At 38.7% G+C, this 18,217-nt stretch overlaps 1 protein-coding gene across 1 annotated transcript; it reads right to left on the bottom strand.

The window, feature by feature from the left end:
• Positions 1–222: 222 nt before the first annotated feature.
• On the bottom strand, positions 223–15,295 carry stox1 (storkhead box 1). Its single transcript, XM_057342078.1, has 4 exons — positions 14,813–15,295; positions 4,274–4,426; positions 1,021–3,289; positions 223–886 (listed from the first exon to the last, which is right to left on the bottom strand). The coding sequence occupies exons 1-4, from the start codon at positions 15,123–15,125 to the stop codon at positions 733–735; spliced, it is 2,889 nt and encodes a 962-aa protein (XP_057198061.1). The 5' UTR covers positions 15,126–15,295; the 3' UTR covers positions 223–732.
• Positions 15,296–18,217: the final 2,922 nt, after the last annotated feature.

Below are 18,217 nucleotides of genomic sequence, written 5' to 3'. Positions count from 1 at the left end.
CAGGATTAGCTTCAGGCACTTTAACTCATGAATTTTTCATGACCATCAATGGCAGGGCCATTGCAAAGGTAAGCTTTGTTGTTGTTATAAGTCCAACAAGACCACATTTTTGAGTATAAAGAATAATTATAGAATGTATTTTATCTTAGTGTTAATATATGCTGATTGTACACAGACTATTATACTTACATTGCTGACAAATATAACACTGTAAAGCTCAGGAATTATTTATTGAGGAATGCTGGATCAGATCTGCTATCGCAGATCGATCGGATATGTTTTGTTAAGGCATTTTTATAAGTCTCCATACAATGACTAAATCTATTTGCATGTTATTTTTAAACTTGAATTTCCACACTTGTTTGTTTATTTGAGGTCATACATTTTCATTTCTAACAGCGGTGATGTTGATGAAAGCGAAAATAATAAAGGCATTTTGTTAACATACTTTTATTTGTGCTAATTGCCTTCTATTTATACAGAGATAATGTAGGGGTCTTGTCAGCAGATAATCCCTTGTTATGTTCAGACATTCTTGTAACAATAAAGGGCCTGTTTACAAAACCATGTTTACAGAAAAGAATCAAACTATTGGTTAAATGCAAAATGGTAATGAGGCAAGTATATAAAAATCGACCTAAATTCATTTCCTAGTAATCTTGAATTTTTTATTTACATTTGTTGAACATAATTCTATACATTTTATACATATTCCAAACTGATGTTTAAAGTTTAAACATTCATGACAGGAGTAAGTTTGAGTAGAGAACTCTGAGAGTGAATGTTGTTACTCTTGGAGTGGAGCTTTTCTAAATTCTGCAGGAAACTCCGATGCTTCAGTCCTTTGAGTATGGCCGAGTTACTGGAGGTTAAGCTCATATGAGTCCTGAAAATCAACGATAAAATCAGTAAAATGCTTTAAGTATAATGTTTACGTTTGAAGTATTATGAATATAATTCCCTGATATTAATCAAGTGCCTACGTAAATTGAAATAAACTGATCAAAACAAACAACTAACCTTGGCGAGTCAATTCCACTATCTGCTGTGTTACTTAGATTCTCTATGGTTTCTCTAGCGCAGGCTCCTGTCGGGTCACTAACACCTGTATTGTGGATGTTGCCAGCATCCTCTGTTGTCTTTGCTGTGCTTTGATGGCAGTCCTTTAGCTCTGGGTGACATATCCAGTGGTTGGATTTTCCCTCAGCTTCATCTGCAGACTTATGTATTGTTTCTGTTTCCGAGTCCACTTCGCTTGTGTGACAGTAGTCGAAAATGCTGCTTTCCAGGACTTCAGTGGGTTCATCATCTACTGAATTTGACTCATGTAGTCTTTTCCCCAAGCCCTGGGCATCTTGTCTGGAGCTGGCAGCTTGATGAAGAAGAGACACAGACTGCCACCTGTATTCATGCTGTCTGTGTGTGGTGCTAACAGGTTTGTGATGGGCACCGGATACGTGGCCCTCGATGAAACTGGCATCCCAGTCTTCATCCAGACAGACAGGCTCACGGCAGCGAGATGTGCCAGTGTGCAATAGCTCACACTCATCCTCATTCACGCTAAAGGAGCTACAGACATCCCCATCTTCATCTGTCTTCTGATAGATGTGATGTTCATCATCACTGTACGCCTCACTCTCAGTGTGGTTCATGTCTCGGTTCTGAACGTTGGACAGATGTTGGCTACTTGTTATGTTGCCAGATTGCTGATGTGAAGACAACAGATCAGGACGGTGATGGGACTCTTCCTTGCTATTGAGTAGATGTAGGGAAAGTCTGCGTTGAATTGTGGGTTCGGGCCACGAGAGAGGTGCTTCTTTTGTGTCACATAAATAAGTGGGATCTACCATGTTGGAATCAATTCTCGTGTCTCCGTCCTGAAAAGCATTGTGTTTATGTTCTCTTACTCGGCCATTTCTCAACTCTCTGCTTCTGACTTTGCTCTCTCGAAGCTTAATTTTGTCCTCTATCCTCAGAGTGCTGCTCTGAGGGTAGATAGAGCTGTAATCTCCACAAAGCTCTGTAATTGGTTTAACGTCCAAGCTGGAGTCCACTGGGGCTCTTTCGCAAGGTGCGTCCATTAAGGTATGAGATCTCTCTACACCGTCAGGAATTGCTTTGGCCCGGTGAGGGTCCCAAGACTTTGACCTGTGACCCGTTCTTTCTCGACGCCCAGCGATTAGATTTTTGGGTTCTCTCCTTCTGTGTTCTTTATGACCAGCATTTGGTTCCATGTCTCTTCCTGGTGACGCAAAAAACGGGTTCTCTATCTGTTTCTTGTAAACACATTTGGGATTCAGAATCGTGCTTTCTTCATTGTTGCCAGGGTCCTCTAAAACCAATTCCGGTCTGAGGTGAGGCACAATCGGATCATCTGCCTCTAAATCTTCAGCACATTGCTGAGTTTTGTTCTTTGCTTTCTGTTTTTCTCTGGACGAAGGCCCTTTTCTCTTACTTCGAGTAGCTCTAGGGACCGATCTCTTGCCCCCGGCCTTCGAGGTCTGATGCCTTTGCTTAGACACAAGAGCTTCGGTAGAAATGCCCTTGTCAACAGCTCTCTCCGTGGCCCACTCAGCTTTCTCCTCAAGTTTTTTCATAAGAACCGTGTGTTTTACTAGATTGTCCACAGTCAGCTCTGGGTTGATCCGTTTGATGATGGCATGTTCTAGGTCTCTGGGGAGGTTATTCAAATCGTCTTCATCTCTGACAGGCCATTCCTCAGGTGGAAACTGTCCAGAGAATGTGACGTATTCTTTCTTGAGTTTCATTTCCTTTTTCCCTGTGTTTCTTCGAAACAGATTAAGGCCGAATTTGCGACCGGCTTTCTCCTTGTCCTTATGGCTGGTGGTGGATTTGCTGATCTCGCTGGCCTGGCAATCTGCTGCTGTAGAAGTGGACTGGTGTTGAACGGAGGGCTTGTGCTCTCTCGGCCACTTGAGGCTTCTGCCCGTGCACTCACTTATGCTAGTGGATTGATGATCTTGGACAGATGGAGGGACGTTGGATGGAGAGGTGAAACAGCTGCAGGATTTACAGTGAGCCATGCCAGGCACCTCAGTAATTGCGTCCATGCAGCTCTCGTTGCTCACCAGGTACGTGATGGGAGGAGGTGAGGGCAGGTCATTGTCAGCAGTACTCCACCAGTTCCTCTCTTTCACCATGTTGTTGGTGATGAAGTACGTTTGAGGAGTAACAACAAAGTAGCCCTCGCCAGTGTGATAAATCTTCCTCTCCTTTATAAGATTTCCCAGTGCATTGTAGAGGATATCTTGAGTAGGAATGGTCATTCCTACACGAAATGGAAATACTGGGGTCAGTGTGGCTTTTCAGCAAGACATGGATGTGTTCGCAAAATGTTTATCTGGATATATTTCCATTTGGAAACTCGTTTCAAATAAAAACATTTTTGGGGGGGTGTTGAACACATAAGAGAAAATAACATCCCTCACACAAGTTTATGAAGAGTTTATTTGCAAAAACAGTTCTTAACATTTTTTCAAAAATCTTGTTTTTTGTTGTGTTATCATGTTTTTATTGTGTTTTAGTTATTACTTAATCAAAACAACCCAACTGCAGTTTACTTGGAATGCACATTAAAAACATGATTTTTGAACATTTATAAAAACAGAGTTATCTGTTTTAGCAAAAGCAAATGTTGCACATTTTTCAATAAATTAAATAATTTAATATGTATTTGACTATATAGAGAATAAAACATTGTTCATATATTACAATATTACAATGTATTAAAGGGGTCATATGGCACAAATACGTGTTTTTCGGTGTCTTTGGTGCGTTATAAGTTGCCCATGCATGTATTAGACACGTAAAATTGTCGGAACAAAAGATGCATTCTATCTAAGAGCAAATGCAACCACACCCCCACAAATCTACGTCAGTTAGTGGTATGATTTCACTAAGACCGCCCAAATGTATACGCAAGTAAGGTGCAGTACGCTTGCAGTATTCTACCAATCACTACGCACTGGTTAACTGGCCAATCCTAGCAAACCTCGCTTTTCAGAGTGATGAGCTTTGTAAAAAATCTGCACGTTTCAGAGAGGCGGGGCAAAGAGGAGATACAAACATGCACGGTATGTGGAAAATACAGCGTTTTTGAACCTTAAATCGTGTATTCTCATTGCATTACATCTAAAACAAACGATAATATTCTTTTTAGCCGTGTCATATGACCCCTTTAATACATAAGGAATTGCCACTTTTTTATATTGAAAAGTATAAGCTCAAGAAAAGTATAAAGATGTGAAGTTACCAGGGTGTGCTTTCATCATGTGATTGATCAATGCTTCCTGGTTTACAACCACATGGGTAGCATTCATGTCCGAAATGACAGAGCACAATATTTCAGACAGCGGGATGAACTGAGACTGGGAGATCGGTGACATCTGCACTGGGGAGAGATCACCTGTGGAAACAATTTTAAAAATATTACATTGTCTATTTCTGTTTTCCAGTCAAGTAAAACACATTCATCAGTACATTAATTCATCCTCATGTCATTGAACACCTATATGACTCTTTCATTTGTGGAACGCATTTTGAAAAATGGTTTTGTCCATACAAAAGAGGTCAATGGGGTCCAGTGTTGTTTGGTTACCATCATTCTTTAAAATATTTATAATACCTCTTTTGCCTTCTGTAGTAGAAAGAAAGTCATACAGATTTGGAATGACATGAGGGAGAATAAATGATGAATTTAAATTTTGGGTTAAACTATCCCTTTAAGTCACTTATCCTAAAATATTTAACAATACAGCTTCAATGCATTCAAGTTATTAGCAAAACGTGTATATAGCAATGCTGTTTCCTGTGATGTCTGGGTAAACACATTTGTGCCACATCTGTGCCTAATTTCAAAAAGTCTTTCCTGCACTAAATTTGCATTTAGATGTAGTTGTCCAAACCTCATTTAAAACTTTACTCGTCCATTTTTTCTGTGGTTTTCCGGTCAAGCATTATGTCAACTCCTGTACTGAATGTCACGCTTGCAAAGTCCTGATTATTAACTAGGGATGGCTACATTGAATCCTGGACACCTGCCACCACTGTCTTTCCATTCTGTTATTGATTAATAAACCAAAGCCCAGGTAAGACTCCCTCCAAACCGAGTTCATCTGTAACTAATGTTTAGATGTATTCCCAGGACCAAACCCTCTCAGGCCTGGAAACACGGTTGATTCACCAGACTGTGGCATGCAGCAGGTCTTTCCTTCATATGTTCATGTTTGCCATCTCACTGTCTGCTGCTGGAGGCCTGTTTATATGTGCCTCTCTTAGAAGTTTAGGCTAATGAAAAGGCCATTATCCTCGAATAATGTAAACATTTGTGCTCCTCACATATGGACTATAAGTCATTCCCACAGTCTGGTGGCAGTATGAGGCCATTCACAAAAAAAGCCTAATACAATTTTTGTTTTATAGAACAAAAAAAACAAAGTAATTACTTGGAAAGATCAAATATAACAACCAATGTTACTGGGTTTATTTGAGCATGTTAAATAAAACAGTCTCTTCCTATTCAAGTCCTACACATTTTACATGAAGTCACCTTTATCCCAGGGTTGGCGTTTTGTCCTCATTCCTTCCCTTTAAATGTCTGACTCCCTGTGTGCTTGGCAACAAATCCATTGTGTTTTGTTGTGACCGAATGCTCAGAGACAATAGTATGCTAAAACATTTCCTTTCTACTTAGTGTTCACTTTTGACACTGTTTCCATGTGAAAAAACATCCCGTCTAGAGTCTTAGACAGGAAATCCTCTCAACGTTTTTGACCTCACGGTTTCTGAGAAAAACTGATGAATACTCAAAATAAAAACCTAATTGTCTTTTTTAGTTTCAGGAAAGTGGTCAGGGAACAGCACATCTTTAGGTTGTAGTTGACATCTTAGAGACTTCAGCAACAGCATAGCATTTACATTACAGAAACCATGCAATGCAATTGCGTGCAAAAAATCTTGAATCTAACAACAAAAAATGTTTTAGTGTGCTTCATATGGAGTCTTTTCAGAGATAAAGTGGGAAGCGTTTGCACAACAATCAGAATATCTGGCTCTTTTATCTGACTGGGACATGTGGTTGTTGCTATGGACACATGTCCTCTTACTCTCTCCAGGAAAACTGACCTCATTGTATCATGAAGCTACTCTGACGACTTTAAAACCTTTGTCACATAAATACCTAACCGGATACCATGACAACCATGTCACTTTGTGAATAGTGCCAAGGAAGGTGTACACAAAGTCACATGCAACTTAAAGTCACCATGAAATCAAACAGGAAAATTATAAGTGTTTTACACAGTGTTGCAGTGAATATTATAAAGGATTTATCCGTGCATACCATTATTTTTTTTAATTCATCTGCACTTGTAATATTGAATAAAAAACATTAAGCTCCTCTCCACCTCTCAACAACAACTCTTCACCACATGACGTCAGCAACAAAAAGAGGTAGGACTATACTTACTGTCCAATGGCCAGGCATTTTCAGCCCTCCCCTCCAGGCCCAACTTACAACAAACCCATCAAAAAGGGAAGGGCAAAATAAAGCCCCGCCCTACATTTTTTCTAATTTCACTCGGATATACGTTACGATACGGAAAAGAAGTCAATCTCAACTTCCGTTTCATGGTGACTTTGAGTCGGGGGGTTGACATAAAGTGTACTAACAAATTGTCACATCAGACTACAGCAAACACATATTAACAATGCAAAACTTTATCAGACCCATAAAATATTGAAAATGTTAAAATACAGTTAAACCAGTATTGTTGAGATTTTTGTAACAGCATCAAATTTAATTCATCAAATTTAAATGTATTTTTTTTTTGCATTAAGCATGAAAAGCATGCTTGTACTTTAAAAGCAGGGTAGGCAATGTTTTGTTATGCAAAGACGCAATGATATGATGTACCACTTGTCTGTCAAACTATATATTTGCATACCGCCTCACACCCTGCTCGAGCAGGCAATCTTTCATCATCATTGCACTCATGTGTTTTTCAGGAGGCGTGACTTTAGAGATCTGTTTTAGAGAAGGTGGGATCTTCTGCTCAATGGGATCTTCTTGCTCAAGGCAAAGAGCATTGTAAAAAACTGTAATTTTACCAAATTCTCATGTATTTTTGAAATGCGGCAAATAAATGTACAAGTTGGGTGTAAAAGAATTAAATACAATGTTATTAAATACATTTTTCTGGCACCCCAGCTGCCGGACTACTAGCATTTTTTTACAGTGAGCTAAAATGTTTTTAGGAATAGATAGCTTATTAAACAGTTATGTCCCTTCGAAAAAAGCAAGAAAAATAAATAAATCTAAAGTAAACAAAAAGCCCATGTCAAGCATTAAACATGTTAACCAAGACACAGAAAACACTCTGGTGGTATATGGGCGTCAAACCTCACACAAGGAAACCACAGAGGTAATTAAAGTTTATGTGCATAAAGTGGTTAGGTGCGGTATATATCACGTCTATATATCTACTGGAGATCTACCAGCTGCCAGCCCTAATAAAAGACCCTGAACCCACTAACCACAGACTTCACTTGATTATTAGAGGCAGGTGTGTTGGAAAGTGGTTGGAACCAAACTCTTCAGGAAGGTAAGATCTCCAGGAGCAGGACTGAGCAAACCTGACCTACATTAACATCACCAAAATGTGAGTGGCCAAAACAACAGAAACGCAAAGTGGGCTGTAATTCTTCTGAAGAAGGTGGGAAAGAGAAAGTGAATAAAAGGTAACCTGATAACACCACACATGTAGGCGACTTCCTGGCCCTGAGGAATTCTGTGCTTTATGGGAGGCTAAAATGACATGCTTCTGAAAGCACGCAGGGTGTCAAAGATGAAATTCAAAACATTAAAGAATTGCCTTGAAATAAACATGAATTTATATTACTGGAATTTTTAACAATGCTTTTACAGCTGAATCCCATGAACTCATAGAGCTTTACTGAAAAATTCAGAAAAAGTCAATTATCTTTTAAAAGAATTAAAAGAGAATTACCTCAACACTATAGAAAGTCACGCATGGGTTGTCTGGAGTTAAACAGATTTTAACCCTAGAAATGCTTAGCATATGGTCGAATGTTACCCCATTAACCACCACTATATTGCATGTTTTCAATGGGCAATTATTTGGAGGCCCTGGTGGTGAATTGGTCTTGGCTCACCAATAAAGAACATGTCTGGATGACATCACAAGGCAAGAGGTCACCTACCAATAAAACTGCACTTCAGACATCCAAGTTCACGACTCAAGAGAATCAAAGGCAGCAAAAAGCAGAATAAATTCTACGCATGCACTAATATATTTTAAAGGCTCGAGCAGACCAGTATTGGGAGATACAACTAGTCTGACTTTCAAAATTGTTTGTAAAGATGTGAGACTATTGATAATATGTTTTATGGTTTTCTTTTCCTCTAAAAAGCATTTGCAAAAACAAGCCAATGGATCATTTCAACAAATTCAGTAGCCACCAGTTTACGGTTACTTACAGCAGTTGTGGGCATTGTTTTCTTTGCTTTGCATGTTGTGTATTAACTCATTTAAATATTAATGATTTAAAATGCTGTCAATTATACCAAAGTCCGTTTACGGATGTCGTGCCACTCGACGGCCATGTTTGCAATGCCTCTGGGCAGCTATTTACATTATAGCAAGACAACAGTCCTATCTCCTGGCAGATATTTTTAAAATTGCTGGCAAAAATCACAATTAAATGGCATATTTTTAATCAATGGTTAAACCTGATATGGACTGTACCATAACCATAAACTCCCATTCATTGTAATAGCAGTTGCGCATCTTGTTAATATATATTTATAGTACATACTGTCACGGTTCTCGGGTAAGGTGAGACAAGGAGAGAGGACCCAGACGCAGACAGCGGGTAAGGGGTTAAACAAGGCTTTTTAATAAATAATAAAACACACAAAACAAAAACCCACGAGGGGGAAAACAAGGGTATAATAAGAACAAAGACTAACTACACTAAACAAGACTAAAAATAACATTAACAACATATTACACAGGACTAAGCTACACTTAACAGGTCAAGAACTCACCCACATTAATCACGACAGAGTACAATGAACCAACACAAGACAGAGAACACAGGGGCATTAAATAAAGGGACAAATCAAAGGGGAACAGGTGTGGGGCATGAACTAATAAACAACCAGTAACGAGAGATACAAAAGGGCGGGAACACAGACAAGGACCGGAGAGAGTATCGAAGGCCGACAGGGTCAAAATGACTCTCTCCACATAAAACAAGAGGTTCTATCATGGTTCTGCCACTAGGTCAAGAGAAGCAAGACAAGGTGGGGCAGAACCATGACAACATACAGGGTTCCTGAACACACGTCCACTAAAACAGCTTAACTATGTTTTTACTGTCACGTTGAAAGATCCATATATCTGCTGAAGCTAGTACTTCTCAAAAGTGTATGCATGGCACACCTCTCACAAACAACTATTCAAGTTGCATTTATTTTGTGTGGGTTCGAAATCTGATGCTAAAAATGTGTCTTAATGTGAATTAATGGAAAAATAAACCTGTTCGACTGATTCTGACATGAAGGAATGGTGAAGGAACTCTCTAGTTTGCTAGACTGGTTATAAAGACTACTTTACAATGTTCACATTCAATTTGCCTTCATGACATAGTCTCTGAACTTGACAACTTGTGTACTCAGACATTGCTTGAAGACATTGCTTCACTCAGTAGAATTGGTTAAAACACTGATCAAAACATCTCGACATTTATGTTTTATATTTAGAATAAAAGTCAAAAAATTAGTAGGTACTTTAACATCCTTTTACCATTTTTGACACTATCAACCAGTTAACTGAAAATGGTGTCTAAACCATTTATTTTGTAAAATGGTACTGAAAACTATCAGCAGTCTTGTTTCATTGTAGAGAGCTATTTTCTGTGCATAGCGTGTTGTATCAGATCACACAAAAGAAGGTCATTATCAATTGGCAGGTATCTCAGGTTCCCAGGCTCAAGTATACGTTCTTTTGACCTGATGTTAAAAGGTTCCCTACCTTAAGAAGAGTAAATGTAAGCCTCTGCTACAGCAACAATAACCAATAGCCTATATTATAAAAATATATATTTGGAATCAATAATGACATATAAACTATTTATTTTATCCAAAGTTTGCACCTTAAATACAAGTAAAGCTATTTTTGATTTTGGCACTCAATTATTTTTGTAATCAGGTAATATTTACGGTTAAAACTTGACAAAAACAGTCTCATATTTTCTGCCAACATATTCCACATTATGTCCACTATAAACATAAAAAAGCTTAGAGGAATAAGGTTGTATGTAAAGTTGTATGTACATCAAAAATCATTAATGTTTTTCGGTTAAATTTTTGTAACATTTGCTTAAAATGACGTCATACTATATCATATGTAAACCGTGTATTGTATTTAATTGTAAGCTTTTCACCCCTAGTTTTCTGATTTGCTCATGTTTGTGTGTTTCAGGCTTTCATACTACCAGACATTAACAAAACCACTGTTTACAGCGTTCTTACACCACTAATTAAGATCTACTCTGGTAATTTCCACCAGATGAGAACCATTTCCTCTAAAGCTGAGCTCAGACTTTGGGTTTGTCATCCTTACATTGGGAGGAATTTCACATATTGTCCCAAACAACCAAAAACGTCCCAAACAACCAAAAACGTCCCAAACAGCTAAAAACTTTGTTACAGTATCTTGTCAAGTAGGAGCATAGAATTGGGTTTAGTATCAAGCTGAGAGCTCCCACTCAGGTCATGTTTACTAAACAGTGTACACCGCTTACATCATCTTTGGACAGGACACAGGGGTCGAATGAAAATATGAGACAAGTACAGTTCACTTATTCCAGACACATCTGCTGCATTTCTTACCAGTAGGAGAGCAGGATAATCGTTTCATTTGTTTTTACTGGCCTAGATCTCCACCTGGCTGTGATCTCCATAAATATGTCATACAGCTCAGATTTCATCAAGGGTTGACTTCCTGTGAAATGGGAAAAAGATGCTGCAAGCGATGTCCACTACAGACATCCGATTTTCAAATATAATGCCAAAACCATTCCTATCAGGATGAATAAAGGACATCCATTCAGTTATATGGATTGTGAAGGAAAACATTGTGCAAGACATGCCTAAATAACTCCGGACCACTCATGCACATAGAGAAGCCCCTACACAGGCACCTATACACGCCCTCACATGTGTGTTCATAACAAACTGCGAGTCTTGTGTGCTGTGTTTGGACAGCATGAACAATTACAGCATGAAGATAATTGACGTCACACGGACAGATTCATTTCTCAGAGGTGAAATTAGTCTCAGCAGACAGACAGAGAGAGCGAGAGAGAGAGAGAGAGAGAGAGAGACAGACTAAAGATAAGAGCACATCTATCTTGCTTTTTTTGTCAGGGTTGTTTAACAGTGGGGGATAAAGGATACGAGATTTCAACTAGTCAAAGAAGGTTGATTCAGGAAGAAATACACATGGCTTCTTGTGGCAGGCTTTGGTTTGGTGTTTGGTTATCTTGTGAAAACATTCCATTGGTTGCTTTCTTAGAAACCTGATCTAGCTCCACCTTTATCTCCCAACACTGGCCATGTACACGGCATATGACCACATGGATTATTTTATATACTTTAATCACTAAAACATGTATCTTGTGTACCCCGGATCGTCTGCCTGGGATGATGCTGTGTGGATTTTTCAATGACGTTTCAGTCCAATTTTAAAGTTTTATGTATACGCAAGTTTCTTTTCTTTTTTCTGCTCTGCTTCCATGGAAATAGGAACGCTTTTGTTCTTTTACAAACACATGCTGACTGAACTGTGCTTCCTCTGTTTACGGAGCACACCTGGAAATGTTGTGGTCAGCAACAGCATCTTTGAGGGCAGAGCAATGACCTTTGGTGCTTTGTTATCCAAGAGGGCAACTTTCAATGCATGAGAACCACAGGGTGTTGACCTCAGGATAAAAGACACCAGCACGATGCCATGTCATGGCTAATGAGATGAGATCTGAGAAATGTCATCCACGAATCAAGTTGCTATGGATCCAGGAACTCCAGTCTACATATTCAGTTAACTTTAGCATTAAAGGTTTAAGGACATACCATTTAATTGAACAAAATCAGATCACAGCATGTTAATAACTGCCTAAGAACACATCAACAACAATTAGCATGAATGTTGAGTGTTCAGACTAATGAAAGCATGATCCAAAGTTACTCAATGTTGCAAAGACCACAGACGATCACTGTAAGCACTTCACAATTTAATAGACTGTTAGACTAGCAATGCGTGAATATCTTTTCGCAGTTATCATCAAAGACCTCTGCAGTTCTATGCCTGAACCCAACTATTTCAGCTTTTAAACGGACAGTTCTCCTAAAAATGAAAATACTTAGATCATGTCATTTCAAACCTGTATGACTTTCTTCTGCAGAATACAAAAGAAGATATTTTGAAGAATGTTGGTAACCAAACAACACTGGTCCCTATTGACTTCCATTGTATGTACACAAAACCACTGAAACATTTCTCAAAATATCTTCTCTTGTGTTCCACAGGAAATAGTCATATACCGGTTTTGAATGACATGAAGGTGGATAAATGGTGAAATGGAAATTTGGGTGAACTATCCTGTTAATTTAGGTACTAACCATAGTGGGCCAATTTAAGTATTATGAGCAAGTGACCCTTGTGATTAAAACAGCAAGGTCGCGTTAACGTCACTGTGCAGTGCTGAGTAGTCTAGACCCCAGAGAACAATCCGTCTTTTCACTTAATGTATACTGATAATCAAGAGGACAGACAGGGTGACCGGCTAAATCATCAACCCATCTGCTTACGGATAATCACAGCCGCTAACCTTTTCCTGCTGACTAAACACAAGCCTATAGAATGGGGTTTTGGGGATCCTTGCAAAAAGTCTTGAAAGTAAATAATGAGTGAACCCAAATCAGCAAGTGTGAACAGCAAACTCAGATGTAAGTTATCAGTGTCCAGAGGTGTGAAACTCTGTAGTCCACTTCAGGGGATTGTTCACCCAAAAATGAAAATGCTGTCATCATTTATTCCCCCTGCATTCATTGTTCAATGTGGGAAACAAAAAAACTGGGGCACTATTGACCTCACATAGGAAAAAATCCTACTACAACACTATGGTAGTCAAGGGTGTCCCAGAACAAAATATCTTATTTTGTGTTCAACATAACAAAGACATGTATACAGGTTTGGAGCAACAAGAGGGTGAGTAAATGATGACAGAATTTAGATTTTTGGATGGACTATCCCTTCAAAACAAGCAGATAAAGAAAATCGTCAGGCACTTAAAGGCACCAAAAATATATTCTCTTAGACATAAATCATCTTTAATAAAAAAATCATGTTTTTGTTAACTGGTTAAAATTTAGATAGCCATAAGCACATGTAATTCATATTTAAAAGCTGACAGTTCTGTTGCCAACACAATGTCCTTGCACTTTCTTCAAAAAAGTCTGTGGTAGCGCACTGAGCATGAAACAAGCGACATCAGTTTCAGGGGCAAAGCTATAAAATCGCCTGGCGGACAGCACATAACTCAGGACTATGGGCCCTGGTGAATGAGTAATAAATTAGTAGAGACACTAGGGCTGCGCTCTAGTGTCACCACGTTGGACAATCCAACCCGAGGTCTAAAGAATTTGCATGCAGATGAGGGCATACAGCAATTATCCAATGGGCAAAAAGTGTAAAAAGCTCAATGTACGTCATTGCTTCTAACATCTACTGCCAATAGTAATGTGTGGTTCTAGCGCATTATATACTGATCTCTCTGTGTGCACAACTTCAGTGTTTGTTAACATGCTGCTTCTGTTGGTGCAGGAGCAAATGGCCGTTCTTACAATCTGCTTCGTGTTTTTAGAGGGCAAACCAGATGCCTCTTGGAATCGGCGACACCCGGGGCAACACTGTCACAAAAGGTCTCTCGCCTCAACACGTGACCAATCTTTTTTTTTTTTACCTCGCATCAAAACCAAGAAAACGCTACATTGTAACCACACAAAATTTAGATGCGACAATTTTGGTTAACTACTTCAGCTTCAACCGAGCCGTGGAAATTAAGCCAGAGAAAGAGGGGGGTTAGAATGCTCCCCAGAAATCATATTTCCTGTCATCTGGAAATAATGCACTTATGTTGCACGCACACAGTTATGCCTAAAGCATTCTGAGGTCTCATAGGGAAGGGTTGGTCAGGTTAGGAGGATACCTTCTACAGAATGAAAATCATGTTGTGGTTCTCTATGAGTGCTGTAAAGAAACAAAGAGAAAACAGTGTGTGTGCGTCTATAGAGGGTGAGGTTGAGTGGGGCATGTTCAGGTATATAGGCCATTTAAGAAGTATATTGGTCCAATAAAGGTGTCAAGCATGCGTGTCTACTTAACAAACATGGATGAAGATATAATTCTCGGCTTTTGGTGTTAGGCCACCATGACACTCGGAGAGCAACAAAGTGTTAAGAAAACAAATCCTGAACCTACAGCCTTTCTCAAATTCCCCTCCCATTGAACAAGTTGAGCCTTTGTTCACACCAACCCCACTTACATCTGCAAACCAAAACACTATTGTAAGCTTTACTATCAGTTTGATGACATCCAAGCCAATTTATTTCACAAATGAATGAGCAAACAATGAAATTCAACACATTAAGTGATTTAAGCGAACCCATGTTCTTTATTTATTTTAAATAGTCCAATGCATCACCTACCCACTGCTTTGATAATGTATCCTCTGGGTGACCTGAGCGCCCTGCGCATCCAAGCTTCCCTCAGCACCTCCAGGTTGTTGGCATTCCCTTGGACAAGCAGCACGTAGTTCTCTAGCCATCCTTGGAAGGAAACTTCAGTCACCGCACTTACGAGCCTTTTATTCCAAAAGCTTCGTGAATTTTGCGATTTAAAATCCTCAAACACGTCCTGTCCGTGAGTACTGGAGGCGTTGTGTTTGGTGTCTTCGTCCCGACACAGAACAACGGCGAGCGAGGCGGCTGACAGTTGCACCACTCTTTGCTGTAGAGACATTTCTTCCCTTCTGTACGAATGACTCGATCAAATGAATCGCATTCTAATTATTTTGCCAACAGGACCACATCATTCGGCTTAGTCAACAGGAAGACTGCAAAAACACAGCTTGGACGTGCCACATTCCTACAAAGGAGCTCCCGGTCGTGTCTGTCTGTATTCTGCATCAGTACTTCGGTATCTGCGGGCTCCCTAGGCAACCGCTGCTGAGAGGCCTGACGCAGCAGCTGTCGACCAATGAGAAAAGACCTCTAATTATAAAGGCGTGGTCGCGTCTAGACTGCGCTAAAAGACCGCAGGTAGTAAACAAACTGTGTTTTGAGAAATTGCTAGTTACTTTATTCAGTGATTTTGACTGTTGTGTTTTTGTCATTCAGATTTTTAAAGGGATATAACCCAAACAAGGAGGTAAATCTTGAGTTTAGACTCGGAATTTGTTACAAATTATTCATAGTTAATTTTTCTATATTTAGATTTTTTGTATATTTTTACATTACAATATTACATTTTAAACAGAGGTGGACATTACTTAAGTATTTTTACCCTCAAGTAGGCTACATTTTTAAATATCTGTATTTTTTAGAGTGTTTTTACCTTGGAAAAATTCTACTTCACTACATTACAAAGCATATATCATACTGTTTACTCCACTTTATTTAATTTCATAAATGTTGTTTTTTACCTTTTAATACTTAAGTAAAAGCTCAAATCTAGTATTTTTACTTTTTAGCTTTTACTTAAGTATCTTTACTTTGTGAAGTGGGAATATACTAGACCTACTTAATTTCTGTATTAAAATAAAAAAAACACGTTTGTATGAAATGTACTGCAGTAAAAGTGTGACACATGTTATATAATGTAATGATTTTTTTTTCCAACGTAAAGTATTTAGATTTTATTTATAAAACATTTTTAAAAAGTCAGATGAACTCTAAAATATTTTTTAAAACGTACCTACTGTAAAAATAATTGTAAAGATTTGTACTGTTTTATTTTCATGCGTACTGTTTTATTTCATGTTTAAGTTCCTGTTTAAACACTTTCCATGTGTTTTTTAAATGCGGCAAAAAAATACATGTTGGTGCCTATAGCTTTGTGATCAGTGTGCCAACATATAGCACCAGTGCGCTCAAGGTAACCCGAATTCAATTCCCAACTCGACTGTCCTTTGCCAGTTCCGCTCCTCTATCTCCACCCCAAATCTTCCTGTCAGATCTCCACAGTACTATGTCACTAAAAACATGAAAAAGCCCCCAATTTTAGAAATAAACTGCAAATGGTGGGTGTAAAATAACATAAAAACATGTCATTTTACTTGACAAAATGTTTTATTTAACTATTTTCTGGCACCCCAGTCACCTGAATATTACCGTTTTTTTACAGGAATCTTTTTACAGTAAACCTATTTAGGTTGATCTGTGTTATTGTGAATATTACAGATTAAGCTTGTATTAACATTTTGTCTGCAGTTTCCAAACATTACTTGAATAGAACAAACATTTAATACCATTTCTCCACCATCTGTGGGAAGTTTTCATCGCACACATTGGGCGACTGAAATCAATGCTGGAGGTCTGGTGTGATGATAGACAGATCAAAAGTGGGTTTGATATGTGTGTATGACCACAGGGTGAGGGTCTGGCAGTGGAACCGGATATTGCGTTTCCTTCGTGTATGTAAAGAATACATTGCCTCTTCCCACCATAAATCATGTTAGAGACGTGCACGACAGCACTCTGTTTGGAAGATTGCCATATAACTTCAAGACCCCCACAAGTAAATGAATAAGACCCTGTGTCCTAACATACATCTGTATTTAAAGTCAACCAAAGCATCTGTTCTGACCACATCAGGACTGGTAATTTTCTTTGTATATAGGCTACCTAATTTCACCAAGGTCAAGATTGAATACATTTCCCCTTTGGCCAAGAATTCCATTGAACTAACCAACATGCACATGTTTTTAGAGATGAAAGAAAATCACATGCACAAAGTTTTCACTGGAACTCTTGATCTGGAGACCACTGTTGATTTTTTCATTCTTTAACTCATCTGAAACAGGTCCAACAATCTACAATGCATTTAAGGGCAGAGTTTTCATTCTCATTGAATGTCTTGCAAGAATAGTTCTTGTAGACTTGCCTTTGACTGTGATTTCCATTTCGAGCTGAAATGCGACTCCTTCATTACTCTTTCATTATGAGTGCACGTGCAAGTACTCTCTGTCCTGCAGTAAACTGGATCAAAGACGCCCTTCACTGCTTCCTGTTTGAGTTTTATGGTGTGAGTTGATGTATATTAGGCAGTTAAAAGTGCCATTAGAAGAAAAATCTATGTGGTACTGAGTGGTAGGCCTACATCGAAATGAGCTTTTGACTGAACAAATGTGTCTGGTCAAGTCCAAACATTCAAAAACTTTGCGTCTTACGTCAGTAATGTTTTATTTAGCTTTAACAGGACAATGGACACATGGGACTACTCTAAAACCTCAAGGATCTAGATTTCAAAGTATACGTGTGTTTGTCCGGATATCCTTTTTACACGAAACAGGAAACGGATACATACTTAGTACCCAGAAAAAAAGTCTGGATTTAGGTGTAGATACTGTATCAATTCAACTTTTTTAGAAAATGTTCAAGTGGTGTAATGTAATATAGTGTCACCAAATATGTTTAAATGACACGAACAGCATTATACATGATACATTTGGGAATGAATAGAAAGCAATTGCCCAATTCTGTGGCGATGTTTTGGCCTCAATGTTTGTTTTTTAAAAGTTGTAAAGGTTCACAAGAAATCCAGTTTAACACATGACAGATAACGACGTCCAATAACCCAAAATGAATCAAACAAGTGTCTGAACATGCTGATGTTCACAGTAAAGTGCAAGATGAGCAGACAGTTTAAAACCAAGTAATAAAGTAATTGCAGGGTACAGTAAGAAGTAAATACTCAAGGAAGAGCACTGCAGGTGCACAGGATGATGTACGTTTTGGGAGCTTTACACAGTGAACTGAATGTTTGATTTTTTTATACGGTCGTGAACTCGAGTCAGATTTCTGTTCGTTGTTATCTGTCACTTCATAAGTGGT

This window comes from Triplophysa rosa, linkage group LG9 (assembly GCF_024868665.1).
Source record: "Triplophysa rosa linkage group LG9, Trosa_1v2, whole genome shotgun sequence".
NCBI classification, from domain to species: Eukaryota; Metazoa; Chordata; class Actinopteri; order Cypriniformes; family Nemacheilidae; genus Triplophysa; species Triplophysa rosa.
The sequence above is the reverse complement of the archived record's forward strand: the minus strand, read 5'-3'. Positions and strand labels throughout refer to the sequence as shown.